The sequence below is a fragment of the Rissa tridactyla genome, chromosome Z (assembly GCF_028500815.1).
Source record: "Rissa tridactyla isolate bRisTri1 chromosome Z, bRisTri1.patW.cur.20221130, whole genome shotgun sequence".
NCBI lineage: Eukaryota > Metazoa > Chordata > Aves > Charadriiformes > Laridae > Rissa > Rissa tridactyla.
The window spans coordinates 2452170-2471306 of record NC_071497.1 but is presented as its reverse complement, the minus strand read 5'-3'; the positions used below and the strand labels follow the sequence as shown (position 1 = coordinate 2471306).

Sequence of the window (19137 nt, the reverse complement as noted above, 5' to 3'; positions counted from 1 at the left end):
TTACTCACTAGATACGAGCTGCCCTCGGGGTACAATTGCATTTCACCCGTACTTACAGGAAAGTCCACGTCGCGAATCATTTTCTGACCACAGAAACAGGTTTGGTGGACAATAATAACGGTCATCTCTCCCGTAATTAGGCACGCAGGCAAATATGTGGTGCTCAGAAATTCCAGTGGTGGGCTTCAGAGCTCCTGAACATGGGTTGTTATTGCTGGAGACATTAAAGGGCTCCATCCCCTACCAAGGGTGACACAAGAACCCATCAGCCAAACCTGGGTGGCCCTGACCTACCGCACCGGTAATGACACGGACGTTGTAGGGAAGTATTTGTCCTCTCTGGTCAACACAGCTGACCCACCACCGTTCTGCTCAGCCATCTACCCACATGACTCATTTCAAAGTCATCTGGCTCCAGAAAGCCAAAATCCAACCGCGTTTTTATGGCGAAGATGCCGTTTTTAAAATATTTTTGTAAGACTGAAGAAAATATAATACAAACCACGCAAGTTACAAACTGACAATATTAATCTAAGCAAAGACACACCAGCACACACAGTCTTAGATAACGTCTCCACTTATAATTGCAAAGTCTTTGAAGAGACAGTAGTTTTGATTTTTGCTGGAAGCTATAGGCATTGTTTTAAAAAAAAAGACCCCACAACACAGCACAGAATAAATGGTGTACATAATGGCGATTTTATTTAAAGTAGCTTTTCAGTACACTCTGGTCTACGCTGTGCTGTAACTGCGGAAACACATCCAAATTAAAAAAAAAAAAAGAAAAAGAAAAAAAAACCTTATCCTGGGGAAAAAAAAAAAAAGAAAAAAAAAGGAAAAGGCCTATACTCAAAGGAACATCTGAATAAAATTGAGACATCTGCAGTAAAGTTTTCCCTTCTCCCTAGAATGTTTGAGATGAACTCGGCGTAACACTGCCTTCCAAGAAAAGACAGGGTGATCAATGCGGGAGCACATCAGGCTCCCTTGGACAGGCCAATCAATGCAAGAAAGAACCTTGCCCAGGGCCTTATGCAAATAGAAGCACGTCCTGCAACCCGGGGAGGGAACATGCGCAATAGATCAATGGCATCTGAAAAACCTTACAGCTATATCAGCCTCAGACAGTAAATATATAATGATGAATCCCTCACGTTCAGCCGTGAACTCTTTAAACTAGGTTATTTTCAACAGCTGGTTTAAAAAAGAAAAAAAAAAATAAAATAAAAAAAATCTGCCGGAGCTGTAGACAGCAGTGGTGGCGAAGTGAAATAAGATTACTGAGGGTTAAATTAACAATGCCCGTTTTTAAGGCTGAGAAAATACAATCTCTGTACTTTAACACCTTGTAAAATGCTGGAAGTCATGTGCCCGTCAGGGTAGGGACCAAGAGGCGAGGGGGGTAGCTGGGGTTTTGTGTCATTATTTTGATATTTTGATTGTTTTTTTTTTTTTAAACGTACTCAGTAAAGTACCCAGTGATGTCAGAAAAAATAACAGGTTTATCATTTACAAGAACTACAACACCAGAGATCTAACATCACAATTGCCACTCTGTTGACGGAAATTTATTCTGTCAAAGAATATCGTAATAATATTTTTTGTACCCTCAACTGTTTTAGACTATGTTTTAAAGGAATTCAAGAATATACTAAGGCTCGTAAGCAAAGCAGCTGACATACGAATACGTCAAAAGCACTCCAAACGGGAATAAAACTTGGTAAGGTGCACAAAACCATATTCATGACCACGGGACCATACATGTTCACCAACTACTTGGTAACTACATCAAAATCGCTAAAATAACAAGTTTTCCCAGGGAGACTTGTGGGGAATGATTTCCTAAACATTATTCATCACCTGTTCTTGGGAAAGGGATGGGGAGAGAAAGGAGGAGGATGAAGGCGGAAGCAAAAAAAAAAGCCTACAGAAACTTTTCCTCTGAAGAAACTCCACTTTTCAAGATCAGTAGCGGCTCCTAACTTCACAGCACAAAGGTATAATACTCCTGTCAGACGGCTAGAGCCACCCCAGGACAAAATATAATCCAGATATCGACAAGCAAATAAAACACCTTGGCTTAATCAACCTTGTAAAAACCGCATGCACTTCGTACCGCGATACTGCAGGATGCTGAGATTCACTATTACATTTAATTTGCCTTGGAAAACGGAAAAGACAGAAAAGTAACTAATTAAGCTGTTTGTTTCTCATGTATGTATGAGGAAATTTTACTCCCGCGTTTTGACACTTTGCATTAAAATCTCAGTTCAGTTCTGCAGTGTTAAAAGCACAATTTTCTCAATGAATGTATGTGCAAAATCTACTTACATATTTTTACTTCATATCACATTCAAGCAAAGCCCTTAAATAGGATTATTTTAACATTTAAACACTGGTAGTCATGCTATTATTAATATTAAAATACTTGGCTAATATACTGAAAGCACTATGCAACACATCTCCACTAGATTAAAGAAAGGAAAGTTCTAGGATAAAATGCAAATTCCAGCTGCTTCTTACAGTACCACAGTTTTAGAGCTCCCTTCACCAGAGTATGTTTGGATTCCTTTTACTCCACCTGGATTTGCAATGCCTAATATATTATTAACTTGCAGTTCCCCTGGTTGATCCACTAAACCGGGTCTTAAAGTCTTATAAAATCTCTACTGTTCCACACAAAAGCCACACATACACTTTTCAGCATAATTAACATTTAAATTAACAGTAACACAATACACTTGTGTAGTCTTATCGGCATAAGATCACGTCACAGAAATGGGAGAAAGTATGAAATAACAGTGAGACAACTTCCTTTTTAAACGGTTTTTCCATTAAAAAAACAACAAACCCAGAATTTAAAACAGCCTAATACTTCAGATAAAATTATCTAAATGCACCACAAAACCTGTCAGGGAATAACACATGTGATTTTCCCGCTTTCTTCATGATATAAGCAAACCCCAAACTCCTATTTTTCTTCTTTATTAGTGTTCATATATACATTCAAAGAGAACTGCAGTCTCTTTGGACTGTGATGACGTCACACATTGTAAAACCTTTAGTATTAAGCTGCTCTCCAAACCAACCTAGAGGGATAAGTAACCACCTGCAAAGTTAAATAAAATGCCGGTTTTTCGTATTGCAGCTGTAGAAAAAAAACAAACCCCAACCAACAGGACTCAGGCATGGCCTTTTATAGACGCAATGACCACATCTGCGTGAAGTGGTGTTCTAAAAATTTCATTTTCCTCTCCTGATGCACCTCTGCGAGGAAAGAGGCACCGGCAGAGGGTGAGGAACACTGAAGGGCGCACACCACAGCCAAAAGACGCGCCTGCTGGTGAGACCCAGAAACAGGTGGGTTAAATAAAATAAAAGGAAGATGTGCATCTTATCAAGCACTGGGACAGGCTTGTGGCTTCCCTGGAACCGGGAAGTGGCTGAATCACCTTCCCTGGAGGTATTTAAAAGCCGTGCAGACGTGGTGCTGAGGGACACGGCTCAGTGGTGGGCTTGGCAGTGCTAGGTCTGCGGTTGGACTCGATGATCTTAAAGGTCCCTTCCAACCTAGATGATTCTATGATTCTATGAATAGAAGATTTTACAAGATTAAGAAGGCAAAGTGCAAAGATCAACCCGAACGTGGTGAAGTGTTAGTAAGTCTGCCCAGGAAAACAGGAGACAGGACTTATTATTGAGGCACAAGGACTCTCTGGGCAGGACGGCACGTGCACCAGCACCTCAGGAATTCACCTCGGGGAGCCAAAAAAGAGATGGACAGACACAGTTTACATCAGAGAGAAGGCAAAGACGTTCAATGTCAGCTACTTTTCTCAGAGGTTTGGGACACAATAACTCTCCTGTTAATGTTGATGGATTTCTGCAATGTCTGGAAGAGCTCTGATGGGTATGAGATAGTTCAGAAAGGAAACACCTCTATCGAGGTGCACATCTAGAGATGATGTGAATTTGTAACGTCTGTGAAGTTTGGGCTGCCAGTGAGGAAATTAACTGCTAGGCAAAAAACTAAGGAAAACCAATGGTCCTGGGTCCTGGAGTTAACTGTCGGGATCCATGGTGTACTTCACACAATTTAAGGAGATGGCTTCACACAGACGTTGCCCATCAGCTTTGATAGGCTCAAGGGCTGAAGTTTATCTGCGCAACTGAAAGGATGAGTGACGTGTTCTTTGAACACGGTCCTGTGCTTTGGCTTTCTTTTTTTTTCTTTCAAAGCTAGAATTTGAAATGAAAAATAAACTGACTGATAAGTACACTGTCTCGCAGAATTTAGAACAGTTGAAACAATGCAGGAAAGGATACTGATACAAAGGAATTTATTGAGGCAGAAGGAAGCTTATAGTCAGATATAGGGATAGATGCCAAATATGGTTTTATTTAACATCTTCATTAATGGTCTGGAATTAATTAAATTTGCAGGTGACATTAAAGCGGGAGAAACTGCCAAGAGAAGTAAGGCATGAAAGAAATACAAAACGAGCTTCCAAGATTCATGGACCTGTATCACAAAAAGGATTGTTACGACAATCTAGTTTGTCACCCCGCACAACAAAGGCCAGAACACGGCTAGATGTAATTCGGAAGAAAGCGAGATAATACTGTTGGAGGTGGTGCTGGGGAATCATCTACCATATTCAGTGCGACTGGGGAGAGGGAAGTTGAGAACACTAAAATACTCTGAGGCATGCAGGAACATTAGCGGGTACCAAATTCAAGGCAAATTTGGAAAAAAAAAAATCTAGTACCATTTGGCTTCACTGACCGAAATGCTGCACAGCTCAGCAAAGGCACTGAAGTTCACCTTGAGCTAACTATAGTAACTGCACTTAAAATACGGAGTTCGATTCTCTACCAGAGAAATGTTGACAAATAGTACTTAAATCAGACAGGAATACAAAGAAAAAGGGGAGGAAAAAAAAAAAGAAGACCTAGTTATAAATAGTTGGGCAACAAGAGAACAAGGGGATGGAAGTACGAGAACAATTGCTAGAGATCAGAAAGCTCCTCATACTGAAATCTAAAAATAAATGTTCACTGTGTAGTGCATGGAATTTAAAACAATGCCAAGAAATTATAAAAACATACAACTAGTGAGATGATGAAACTCTAGAAAAGTCTCTGCAAAGAAATGCAGAAAGCAGTGTGCCTTCCACCACCAAATAGGACACAAACACCTCCTCAGGATACAAACACATATTTCCAAGTAAATGGATTTCCAAGTAACGCTAACTTTTACCCATCTCTAGTTTCTTTGTTCATTTTATAATTAGCATTCCAACTTTGGTGTCAAACTAAAAACATTAATATGAATGGGCCAATAAGATGTAAAGTAATCATGGGTGATGCCGGCAATTAGTGCTTGTTGCATTGTTCCAGTACCTTCTCCTTTTGGAAGAAGTGGGGAAGGGGCATAAGTACGTCCATGGATTGAGCCATGTGAAGCATGAGATATTACATTAGCAAATGATTAAGAGAAAGCAAAAAGTAACGAGGCTGAGCAAGTTCTCTAGAGCAAGGTAACGAGGAGGGATGAATACTCAAAACATGAGCCTGTTCTGGTGGTGGCCAACACTTGGGCCTTCCTTGCAGCCACCCTCTTCTCTCGTCCTGTAGCAAGGCTGAGGGGGCTGGGGATGAACCGAGGGAGGGAATGCTGACACGGCATTTAAACTAAAACACCAAAAAATTAAAAAGGACACGCAGCTATGGTGCTCTGGGCTGCTTGGTGATCTTTCTTCATTCCTCTGTCTCTTCCCGTTAAGATGATCCTTCCAGACTGCAAGCTCTTCAGGACAAGGCACTGCTATATGATTGCTACCGCAATGGAAATAGATAACAACAACAAACAGTAGCAAGTGAAATAATGATGCCAGTGTACACTTGTCAGCTTATTTATGTAGGCTGAGAATGGCCTAAAATGTTTATCTGCTCTGTGTTAAAATGGGCAATACATGCATATAGATATAGATATGTGTGTGTGTACATACACATACACACACACTCTTTTTATACCTATATATCAGTGAAAGCCAAATGTCATCACGAAGTTCCCCCCAATACCGCAGGCAGTGACACATATTAAGATAATCCAGTATTTTTTGCTCAATCCACCATTTAATTTCCTTACGGCTGCAACCCCTCACCGTGGGATCTGCGATCCCTGTGGCTTTCTACTGCAAGCTGAAGCTTGTGCGTTTGCGAAAGGATTAGCAAAAACGAGCCCACCGCTTCCAAAAACAAGTAAGGAGGGAAAAAAGTTGTTTGCAAACACTGGTGTTTGACCTTGGTTTTGGTTCAAACTCAGCGCTTCCAGCGCTCCAGCTGTGGAGTGAGCCGGGAGTCAGAGAGGTGCCGACTCCCGAAAAATTAATCCAAACTGGGTCCAATTGTTGGCGGCTGAAAACAGGCACCTGCGCAGGCTGGCTTTCGCAGGAACGTGGACTCCTGGGACATACCAAGGACTGACGGTCCCAGCCAACTACTCACACAGCTCTTGGCGTGCGCGGGTCACGCTGGGTAGCAGCTTTGCCCCAGTCCTCCTGCTCCCAAACAGGCCTTCCTCATCCAATGGCGAGAAACCTAATTCCGCCCTAAATTTATTCATGGCCAGTTTTAATCCATTTGTTCCTGTGCCAGCATTGTTCTTTGGCTTACACGGCTCTCCCTCCCTGCTGTTTACTCTCCCGATCTATTTGCAGAGCGCTACCAATCCCTCTAAGCTGTCCTTCGGCAGGCTGAGCGAGCCATGCTTCTTAAACTCTGCTTCTGTAGCAAATACAGAATAGACGCCCAACCTCCTTTTTCTTCAACAGCTACCAAAGTTAATGTAAGAGCATTAGCAGATTACACAGCTCTCATTAAGACTGATAAGCCTGGAGGCTGCGTGTACCGTTTCTACGGCTGTATCGATTCTGGTGCTCATGGCAGGTAGGACATCTCCATGTGGCACCACAGCACGGCACGTCCGCATAACCCTCATCGTTTCTAGTGAAACAGGCTCTCCATCGCTCTGACACCTCTTCCCCATATCTCTTCCGGACTGAGTTAATCTTCCAGAATGTCTCAAATTATCTCAGATTAATCTCACCAGCATGCTGGCCGGCATTAGTATTTCCCTTTCTGGGATAGAAAGAGCAAACAAATCACAGGATCACCTTGGGCTCTTTTGTTGCGTTATCGGGTCAGTCACTTACAGCCATCAGCAGTGAAGCCGCACGTCCAAAGGCTTCTCCCTCCCTGCTGTTCCCCGTTGATGAGATCACTCTTCATACACAAACGCAGGCAACTAGCCAGTCAATGCTCAAGCATCCTGAAGTTTCTATTATTTCCCATAATTCTTTAACGGTACTAATTCCTTTAATTTCTGTTACTGCAGAAATTCTACTCTGAGTACCAACGGTGCCTTCACCACTTCGTGCCAGGATCCAATGTCATTAGCGCATGCTCGCTTTGTGTGCCCATGTCAGTAACAGAAACACTAAAAGAAATTTGCCCCAAGGCTAGTGACCCTAGTCCTGTCCAATCCTTTTTACACGACCCACTGCTGTTTCTCCATTAGCTCCTCTTGTCCACCCTCATTTCTCGTTTGACCTTTTTCAGATGAACGAGCATTCTTCCAAGAAGCACAACAAAGTACAGCTGCAGTAAATAACCAAATGGAGCTAAGATCCTGTTTTTACTTTTGGACTGATTTTTCTGAGTGTCCCTACCCAAGTCAGAGCTGACTCAAAGAGCTGCTAATGTAAGTGTGCAACCCAGAAAAAGGTGAGACCCAAAACAGGTAGAGTCGTGTGAGATGACTTGTCCTAAGACTGGACATATAGAACCACAGAGTTGCCTAGGTTGGAAGGGACCTTCAAGATCATCAAGTCCAACCATCAACCCAACACCGCCCAAACCACCACTAACCCACGTCCCTCAGCACCACATCTGCCCGGCTTTTAAATGCCTCCAGGGATGGTGACTCCACCACTGCCCTGGGCAGCCTGTTCCAGTGCTTGACAACTCTTTCGGTTATAACCCAAGTCCCCACAATCCTACAAGACAGCACCTCATACTGCTTTCCCAACTGACATTCAACATTTAAAGAATGTCCTCTATTTTTCAGTTCAATGCTCACAAAGCCTCGAAGCACGGTGATATTTGGTTTATTCACAACAAGGATCTTGGTCGCCGAGGTGTTTTGGACCTCAGCCCTCTACTTCCAGCTCTCGCCCATGCTTCCTACAACCATCACAGATCTTGTGTTATTTCTGCCACGCACCGGTAGATCTATTTCGATTTAATACGTCAGCTAGGGGAATTAAGAGTTGCATATCCACAGGACCTGCTCTACGCTCATCAATTCTTGAGCCAAACTCAATATAAAAAATAAGTCGATAGGCATATTTACCTAAGCATATATAAATAAAAAGCCAAATATAACAAACTATTGAATCTGAAAGTTCAGGAAATTAAAGTAATGAAAAGCTAATGACAGGTTCACAGCCCAGTCATTAAGGCTCTCGGATTGCATTTTGCCTGTGCCAGAATACTGATGCAGCCTCAGAGGCTCCCAGGTAGCCCAGCAGGTGTCCGTTTATCATCGTTATTATTATGGCACCTATCAGCTCTCGCCGGGGTCAGGTCCTCGCCGTACTCACCACAATGCAACAAAATGAAGTGGCAGCGCATTGCAGAGCGTATCTCAAAATGATGGACCTAAAATTATTTCAAATGGACAAAATTGGATGATTTTGATGGAATTAGGACGCTACAGTGGATACGGTAATTTGAAAAGTGCGTTTTAAGGGCTCTCGTTTTAACAAAGCTGCCTAAAAATACACACCACACACACACACTTTTATCTACACCTTTGTGTAAATTGTCAATATATACATCCAACATTTTAGCCAACAAAGACCATAATGAATAGTTTCTCATCTGCTCAAAGACAATGAACCTACTTTCCTTCTCCTAATTTAATTATGTTACATTCCCCCATGCGCTTTGTATTTTTACAGCAGTATGAATGCTGTAAGGTGGAGATACACTACCAATTCTCACAATTTTGTCACGATTCCCATGATATTTGGTGTTGTTTTTTTTTTTTTTTCCCCTTAAAGATATTATTTAACTAAAATTAAAACAAGGCAGCTACACTTCTGGCTCATAAGGTGCTGAGGAAACCCTTGAAAACGCAAAGCCTAAGGTCTTTAGGAGGCAAACAGGAGAAATCTTCCACAAAATCTTTTTTTTTTTTTTTCTTTTAAAATCTCAGGATACCAAACACCGAAGTGACAATTTTGAAAGCTTAGATTTAACAATTCTTCTCCTGATTCCGAAATGAGTGGTTGCCATGTGGTTTTTACAGTGATGGACACGGCTAGTTTTGCCTGTCAGCCGGCAGCCCAGGACCACGCTTTCTGTCCCCTCTCCAGGCAGCCAGGCCCCGACACCGTAATTAGCCCCGCAGGGGACGGCCACGGCACGCAGGTAGGCACGGGCACAATAGCACAATACACCTTTTCTCCAGTGCCAGTCTTTCATGCAGGCGATGACAAGGGAAAACATTCTTTTTAAAGCAAAATAATTGTAAACCCACAAAATTTGGCAGGAAAACTCAAAGGAGGCGTTGTACCAGAAACTTATTTTCTGTAAACTAAATATAAAATTGACTCCATCAACTTGAAATTCTCACTTTCTGTTAAATTTCATAAAATTATTATAAGCTAGGAGTTGGGAAAGTTCCACAATTTACCGTCAACTACAGCAAGCTGCTTCTGAAAATAAATCTCCGACTACACTGTGTAAGGGATAACAGAAGCAAGAAGCTGAGATGTGTTCATGAATCATGGCTAGAGGTTTTGAGAATCAGCAATTAGCAGAACACAGTGACCCCACAACTATTTTTAGCGCTGTGCATTCAAAAAGTAATTTACGTGTAGATATTATTAGATGCACATTTAATTTCGAACCACAATTACACAAAGTTTTAATTACTAAATATTAAGATACATTTTAGCATATGGTTTATGATTAGCATTTGTAATTCAAGCTATAAACAATACAACTAATTACATTTATTGGTGGAACTTTACTTCCCACACATGTTCAATCACTTTCAATTATTCCCTGAGTAATCTATGACCCAGCAAGGTACAGAAATTGTGTGCCTACGTTGCAGTAACTGGGTAACAGTTTCTGTGCATTCAAGCGTGGTATTACAGAGGCTCACCCCGTTTTTCTTAACATCTTGCAATCACAGACATGCAAAAATGTAGATTAAAAAGCTGCAAAGAGCAATAAAAATGTCAGGTGCCGTGGCACGCATCTGAAAATTGCTGCCAGGTTTTACTGGTTTGTTTAACGAAGGGCTTCCAAACCACAGCCTGATGCTCATGGTGAGACGAAAGCTGCAAGGAAGACCAGGTTTAGCCACTGAAGGTTTGTAAAGAAAAATGCTCCTCCGTTTAGACCAGTTCCACAAAGAATCATAGAATCACAGAATGTGTTGGGTTGGAAGGGACCTCTAACGGCCATTGCTTTCAGGTTTTGTTGGTCTTCCCTGCTGAACACCGGAGCACCAGGTTTCCGTTGAGAGCCCTGCACTGTGACGAAGTGATGAGCTGGAGATCTCTGCAATGGAGACGGTGGCGAACGACCTGGAGGGATCTCGCAGCACTGAACATGCAAAGTGAATTTTAAAGATACTTATTGAAAACGCAAATGATTTTGGACTTTTTCTGCTTGTTTTCTACTTCCCCGCGGGCACAATAAAAGGCACAGGGCCCAGGCGGAAACCTTGTCTCCAAATTAAAGCCAGGTGCCCCTCACTGCTCTCCTGCAAGAGGCACGGATGCCGAAGGAGCAGCTGCGCAACAGGTCTCCGTAACGACTGTAACCTACGATTTTCTCTATCGGTTGACCCAAAATTCATGCACAGCAAGTGTAGAGGTGGTACGGTTGCTATATGGTGCAGCTGCTCTATCACCCCCATCATCTCCCCCACACAAAGCAGGGAAGAAAGTGAAGCGATCAAATATGTATTTGTCATAAGACAGTAATTGCCCATCAGCTGCTCCATTTCTGTTTTTTGAGCTCTTTGCAATTACTAAGTGCCATATGGATATAAAGTTGAAGAGAAAGGCGATCATCACAAAATAAAATCTTACAAATTAATACTGTGGAAAAAATAGTTCGGGGTTTATTTCAATGATATCTGCTTCAGGGTGTGCATTATTTAATTAAACTGCTCTCAGCGGAGCTCAAGATATCAAACCACCTCTACCAAAACCAGGTGTTAATATCCTTTGATTTTTTTTAAAAACAATTGGGCTACATTAAATATACTTCTCAGGTCTAGTTTTGCATGACAGATATGTGATGTGCCAATGGTTATACATTATATTCTTCCTCTCAGGCATGCATCTCCTGCAGAGACAGCAGACTACAGAAGCTGACCCTTACTGAGACCATCTTGTCTCTCTGACAAAGCTCCTTTTTAACTTCTTACTTACTGGTTGCTTCCTGCGATGGATAAAAACTTTAGCTCAGCTTGTGATAATTTCACAGGCCCCGAGCACCCTGACCCTGGAAGCCCTGAGGTCAGAAGTCAAGTCTTGTTCTGAAACATCTGCGTGCTTCATATTAAAGTAGAACAAAAGTGAAGAAATATCCACCAGTGTGACAAGAGAAACAGGCAAAATGGGAATGACACGTTGGTCATCTGTTACCCATGCCACCTCAAGCCATTGACTGAAACATGATGGAAAAACTCACCAAAGCTCCTTCCAATAAGCACTTTGTTTGGGAAACACTGAGGAAGGTCTCCAGTCCATTTTTATTCCCGCCCTGTGCTAAGCATATGTGCCCGTAGGTGTCCGGCAACCCAAACAACATGGTTTTACAAAACCTAAAGAAATTCTGCCCAGGCTTCATGTCAGACAGATGCGTCACATCCGAATAACCTGGGCTGAAACAGGGGGCGGCTGAAAATCACAGCGCAGGAAAGCCAAGGCAGAAGAGATGCTCCCTGCCCTTCCCTCCATCTGAGGAGCAATGGGCACACGCAACCCAACCTGCTTCTTGCCCAAAGTTATGGTTATAGAAGGAATCGCTCATCTTCACTAATTTGGTCTCTTAAAAATTTAGTTTTGAGACTATTTACTGACACCTGGTAATAAAATATTGACCTGTGGAAAATGATCAGCTGAACTGTTCTCAAGTCTCAAATCTGTACACGTCATACATATTTTACAAATACTCTTCTGGAAGCACACGGAAAATCAAAATGGCCTTAATTTCTACAAATGAAAAGGGTTAACAAAAATCTTAAGTTCTTAAAATAATACAAGTGGTCCTGCTCTGGGTCCTTCTCGCTACTTAGAGCAGCACAAGATTAAAACCAAAACACTCTTGCATGCCTTTTCCTAACTAAGGCATTCATCTTGCGTTCAGGCAGGAACCATTTTTATTAAGTTTCAGTTAGACTAAACTAATGTGTTACAGACAAAAGATGTACGTATAAGTCTGTTCATTCCTGTGCCTATAAAACCAATGGCAATGATGTTCTGCAATTTATGTTTCCACGATAAACAGGACTTCTTTTATTTTCTTTTTTTTAGGTTTCTTCAATAAAACACGTCCTGATGACACCAGCATTTCACGATTAAACGAGGAGATTACAGCTACCCTCAAAGAGTGGTATGCAAGTTCAACGGGCAACTTCGTACACCAGATGGGGTCAAACAATTTGCCTTTAGAGAGACGGGTGAAGGACCCACAAACTGGATGCTCAGCAGCCCCAGCAGCAGGGGAAGGGCAGCTTTACACTGAGCAGAGTCCTCCCCACCTTACGTCACTCCAGGATTTAACCACAGCCTAATAAATGGCAAAAAACTCTTCCAAGCGACTTCTGCGGACCTTTGTGGGAAAACTGCAAAATTGGGTAAAACCCCCAAACTCCCTCTCACGCTCAGTCCCAATCTATCTACAAGAGGGTGCAGCTGTTAACGTGACTTTCTTTTAAAACTGTTCTTGTACGTTCTCATTCTTCACCTCCCGTCTTTCTGCCCCAGGGCAGAACCTCACTGAGTGCTGCCTTGCGGTACAAAGCCTGGACGGAAGGAGGATCCAATCCGTTTGGTTTCCCCACAGTCTTTCAGGTTCCTGCACACTTGGGACCTTATTTTCTAACCCAAAACCGGAGAAAAGTGCAGTGACCTTCCAGCCGCGAAGAACTCACAGGTCTGTACCTGACTGTTGGTTCAAAGTTGCTTCCGAGAAGGTGATCGCAAAGAATGCAGAAAATCTGTGAAAGGCTTCAGGAAAGAAGGCAATGGAGAAGTCACACTTACCAACTCTACAAAGGCAAGTCCACCATAACTGTGAGCAACAAAAAGCACGTTCTCTGCAGCTGACTGGGAAATAAAATGGTCCCAAACATAAATTGCATGTTCTTCAGGAGATCCATTATCCTGCAGAAAGAAATTATGTTTGCAACAATTACCTTTTAAAAACTGGCAATTCTGTCTAAAAGCAATGTGTTCCTATATGTTAAAATGTTTTGTTAAAACAAACCTCGAATGAATATACTCTAGTGTCAAAAAAAGAGAACAGATTCATTTGTCTAAATAAAAGAAATTTAAGATTGCAATTTAAAGGCAGTAAAACTGTTGTTTATTGTGGCTTATTTTAATAAATACAACAAAAATTATGCATCTGCAAAATTTTGCCTAAATACGATGATGGCAATTCAGCTAAACAGAGGCATTCAGAGAAATTATGAGCCACTGCTCTGATTTTCATTCTTTTGACAACTCTTTGTCAAATGTTTGTTCACTGATGGTTTGTTTAAAGTAGTTAAGCCTTACTCTGATAAAACAAATAAAAACAAGTAGGAACAATATGAATATGATTTCAGTCTTTACAATTTTTTCTTATGATGGGCCAACGGAAATCTGCCAAAGATTAAAATTACGGTATTTGCAACTACTCTTTTAAACGCTGCTTTTTGCAACTGCAGACTATGAGACACAGGGCAAATAAAACACCTATTGACGGCTTGCACATCAGCCATTGCTTTGGAGTCTCTGCGAGTGAGGGGGGCTGCATTTTCTTAGGATTAATCAAGAATTTGTGAACGCCAGTCAGCACAAGAGCCACTGAAGGCACTGGAGTGATTTACACTGATTTTAGTGCACTCTCCTCAAACGTGGGGGCTGTCCCTTCACACCTCTGCCTCAGGGGATCTCGGAAAGCCCCGTACCCCCTTATATTTCACTTATTTCCCAGGCTGTCCGTGTTGTAACTACAAATCCGCCTGTTCTCGGGTGATGAGATGCTCTGTGGCTCCCCTGCCCCACCAGGATCCCACACCTCCCGCACAACACCTGCCGGCGCGTCCCGGGCTGTCCTATGCCAGAAGCAGCCCATCAGTCAAGGTCACGTCGTTTCCTAAAATTTGCATCCCTCCACCAGCAACTTCACACCCCTAGGTGACCCAGACGCAGACCACAAAAGCCACAGTTCCCTGGGGAAAATAAAGCACCAACCAGCAAAAGCCACTGGCAATCAGAAGATGCTAATCACGTTGTGTGAATTACGGTAACTTTACCAAGAACACTGAAGCGATTCAGGTCTTAATCCCATTCTGAAACTCAGTTTTGGGAATTTAAGCTCTTACGAGTGTCTAAAATCAATGGGAAGACAGACAACTAAATAACGTGGTGGATTTAGGCTTTTACTTCTGTTCTCATCCCCCATTTCCTAAATAGGAGTGAGATGGCTACAAATCTTTATGGATCTGGACCCAAAGCTTTTAAAACAATTATGTGCTTTTAAATTTTTTTCTCTAAGGTAGCAGCGATTAAAACATATTTATCAAATTTGCCAAAAAGCACTGAGGTATTCTTCTCAATCATGGACAGTTTCTGCTCTTGATTGACTACGACAGAACATAGTTTTAACTAATTACGTATCAGCTATCGTATACCACCTCAGCGTGGGAAAGGGCTTATTGCCTTTCAACCTTGTTTTGAAATTTGAATGTAGAGATAGGTGAAGGAGGTAAAGACTCCTCCGTTTGTGAGGAAAGAGGGAAGCTTGTCAGAAAAGATTTCATAAAGAAAATATGATTGACAGACCAGTTATTAAGGTAAAGCTGAAGGACAACTTGAACTGGAGTTTCCTATGGAAAAGTGATGTACTCTAATTATGACACGTATGGAAAGGACACATTAAAACACCGTGAACAGTTTTTAAGCGATGATTTTATCTAAAAGATTTATAATTTTAAATACGCAGGAGATGGTTGTTTTTAAATAATAATGTTACCATTAATTCTCTTAACAACAATTTTTGTACAGGTACATAACCCTGCTTTAACGTTCTGACAAAAATAAGAGGGTGTTTCTGATTAATATTGCATTTTCAGGTGGTTTGTTTTTGTTATTCTACATGCTTCTGGGAAAATCACACAATTTTAGGGTTTCCACAAGAGTAGGACAGCAGCAAGAAGCTTCCGAAGGATTCCGTAACTCAGCCCCAAAAACCTTCCACCAATCAGAGCATAACCAGTGGTCTAGTAAACCGAATCATTAACCGCACAGCTTCACGGACCGGTACAACGAACTCAACGGGATTTTGTAAAAGCAAAAAGAAATGAGCTAGAACGAGTCAGATGCAGGCTGTAACTACAGTTTCCTTTGTTACTGGTGAAAAACGTGAGGATAAGCTGTGCTGCCGCACATACTCTGCTCAACCCTACACAAGGTAAGCAACACATGTCTGTGCGTTCGGAGGAGTCGCGCGTGTGTAGAAGAAAACTCTTTCTTCAGAGCATCTGCTTATTTTCTGTCCCGTTCCCGCCTGCCCCGTAACAAGCCCCTACTTCAGACAACTTGGATGGAGAATAAATGAGTGCCGTGCCCACGCAAGGAACATCTGTCCGCAGGAACGGGCATCGCCGGCTCCAGAACACGGAGGGTCTCCTTAGGATTCTGAATCGCGGCGGGTCCAGGAGGACAGGGGGATTAACCTCCTCTGCCTGGCCTGGGCTGAATTATGAGGCTGGATACTGTGGTTTTGGTATGAAAGGTGACAGTTTTCAGTCAGCTGTTGCTTTTCATTGCTGCTAAATGCAATGCATTTATGCACCACCTTGTTAAATTATTTGATAAAGTCGGGGCCTCTTGGTCATGCTTTACATAATTATAGAATCACAGAATGGTTTGGTTTTGAAGGGACCTCAAAGCCCACCCAGTGGCACCCCCTGCCCTGGGCAGGGACACCTCCCACCAGCCCAGGTTGCTCCAAGCCCCGGCCAACCTGGCCTTGAACCCCTCCAGGGATGGGGCAGCCACAGCTTCTCTGGGCACCCTGGGCCACCCTCGTTATCTACACGACTGTACAGAAAGGAATGGAGAAACCAGGCTGTGTACCTCCAAAGGCAGCTGAGGCTGAACGCGTTCTCATTTGTGAAACAGACTGAGAGGGAAAGGTGAACGTAAATTTCCAGCTGCTGGGAGCTGGTCATCTGTAACCAGTAATTCTATGTGTAAATAAGGAGTCTGCTTTTTTCGGAGGTGTGGGAGTCATAGCTGTGGGTCTTCATCCCTCTGAAAATCTCCTCCTCCCCCCCCACTATGTGTAATTAGAAGTAAAAGAAAAAAAACAAACAACTAGAAATAAAAGAAAAAAAAATAGAAATAAAAGAAAAAAAATAGAAATAAAAGCAAAAAAGAATCGAGAACATGTTATGTGGAAGGGCCTCTGTGTGACGCTCAACCAACGCAAACTGACCCCAAACCAGGCAGCTGCCGGGATGTCCCTCCTGACCCTGCTCCTGCGCCCCAGCTCCGCGCAGCAGAGAAGGGACTCTGGGCGCGGAACCTCCGCCCGCGCTCCCATCGTGGAAAACCCCGCCTGCGCTTTTGATGGAATACTATCGGTAAGATTTACCCTGTAATTCACTGATAAATGAAAAGACGTCCGTGCCTTTTTCCCAGTAACTACTGCATTTTAGTTCTTTTCACCGACAAAAAACAGAGCGAATGTACCTCGTTTGCCACCAGTGACGACCAACGCTGCGGAGACGATCGGATACTGAACGCCTGTCACACTTGCACGCAGCAAATCCCCCTGAAGATCGCCTCAGAGATAAAGGTGGGTAAAATCATTTAACACAAGTATTGCTGAGGAATTTTAGATTGCTGATGTTGTATTTATTCCCTTTCCTGGATGCTAGAGGAGGCACACTTTTCTGGAACCTGCTATAAAAGGGGCATCCATAAAAGTCATACAGAATATAAGCAGCCAGATATTAGGTTCTGATTCAATTAATGACATAGGGATAATCAAAAAGACGCTCTTGCCACATGGACATACTCCTTTTGAATCAGAAATGATCATCAACAGTTTGAAAAGAGAAGGAAATTTTATTTCACCTGGAAGATATGAGTATTCACAAATTCTGGTTTAAAAAACAGATTCCTTCTTCTAGTGATAAAAGACTTTGGTTTTTTTTTCAGTATTTTGTAAACACTCTGTCTTAACTATGTATAAAAATGTCTCACTTTCTAAACCAAAATAGTAATTGCTCAAAAAATGATCATAAACGGTTAATACTGAGCTTTTCATTTTAATACTGAGTTTAATCAAATAGTTTAATAGTACAGTCTATGAAAACAATATTACAATGATTAATAAATTCATGTTTCTCATATATATGAAGCCATTCAATATCCCAGGGCCAGAACCTCTCCCACGGCTGCCTGAAGCAGTGGCCCGCTGCAGGGAAGAGGTTGCCGGTGGCCGATCCCCTCGGCCTCGGCTCAGGTCCTGGCATGGGCTGGGGACGTCCTGGGCATCCTGGGCTCGGTTTTGGGGGGATCTGACCCCAAGAATGGTAGCCTGTGATGACATCATTTCGGGGCTGATGCAACGCCAGCAGAAACTCACTTGTATAAAACGCTGCTCCTTCTCTCATTTCAAAAGAGTTTTGCTTTGAGAAAACCAGCCGGCAGGTTCAAAATTCTCTCTGCAACAGTTTTTAAGTCCCTGAAAACCCAAAAAGATTGTGGGTAAATTCTCAGGCCATCCATCGCGCAAAAAAGTGGAGGAAGCGACCACGGATTTTGGTCTGTCATTTTTTCCAATATTACTAGCGCTAGGAGTTGAGAGGTATATAACATTTTAATGGCTGGAGCCATTAGGAATACACCGATAAGCAGCGCGCACGCAGTGAATACGGTGTTACGTTCTGTTGCATTCAAAAAACAGGTTGAATTTACTAATGTAATATCACAGTCATTAATTGTTAAATACCAAGCTGAAGTGATGCAGCAACCGAAGCCTTATCAACTATGCCAGATTCTAACACCTAGACATTGCAAGGTCTGCGGTTATGATGGACTACCTGAGTTGATAACACATGGAATTATCTAAACAACATTTGCATATTTGTGTAATTATTTCCTAAGGTTAATTAGCTCCTGCAAAGCAGCTTGCCCTTTGAGACTGCTTACTGTGACAGGTTCACATATTTCCTGTTTCAATGCCAAATTTTACTTTTTTTTTTTTTTTGGTTTGTTTTCTTTTTTTAAAGTAACCTGTTGCTGGAAAGTTACAGACGGGGCACGATCCGGAGGCGTTGAACTACTACAGGCTTCGCTGTGGCAGAGCAGCTCAGACCCCACCTTAAACTTCTCATTCGTCAAAACTCAAAAAAAATCAAATCAAGAAAATCAAATGAGTTTTAAGCTGCGGTGACAGCTCTCTCCTTTTGCTTCGTTGTTTTTTTTTTTTTTTAAATCAAGGCGTTGGAATCACTTTTTTTTTTTTTGCGACAAGTGAAAAGTGAAATGCATACAAATAGGGAAATATGCCATACAACTCAATAGCTTTTTAACAATTTAGTTGAAGGTGGTTTCTATAATTACCACTTATCACAGCAAAACAACTTCTCCTTCTAGCTCGATGAGCTACTGTAAACAAGTACGGCACACGCCTTAAGTGTGGGAGAAGAGGAGCGCGCTGGCTGGGAGGCGGAGGAGGCTCCGGGCTCCTGTCTCCCACCCTTCCCTGGGGATGTTAGGTCCTTCCCCACCAGCAGGACCTTTGCCGCTGCCTACG

General features: G+C 42.4%; 1 protein-coding gene across 8 annotated transcripts in view; it reads right to left on the bottom strand.

The window, feature by feature from the left end:
* The window catches only part of FAM172A (family with sequence similarity 172 member A), a 266356-nt gene that overhangs the window by 98830 nt on the left and 148389 nt on the right, over positions 1 to 19137 (bottom strand). For 7 of the 8 annotated variants that reach the window (XM_054184758.1, XM_054184765.1, XM_054184761.1 and 4 more), the window contains one exon: positions 13362 to 13481. In XM_054184758.1, coding sequence (XP_054040733.1) covers positions 13362 to 13481 — 120 coding nt within the window. Of the gene's footprint in view, positions 1 to 10182; positions 10687 to 13361; positions 13482 to 19137 lie in introns of those variants that run through there. The other variant, XM_054184763.1, reaches the window with a different exon arrangement.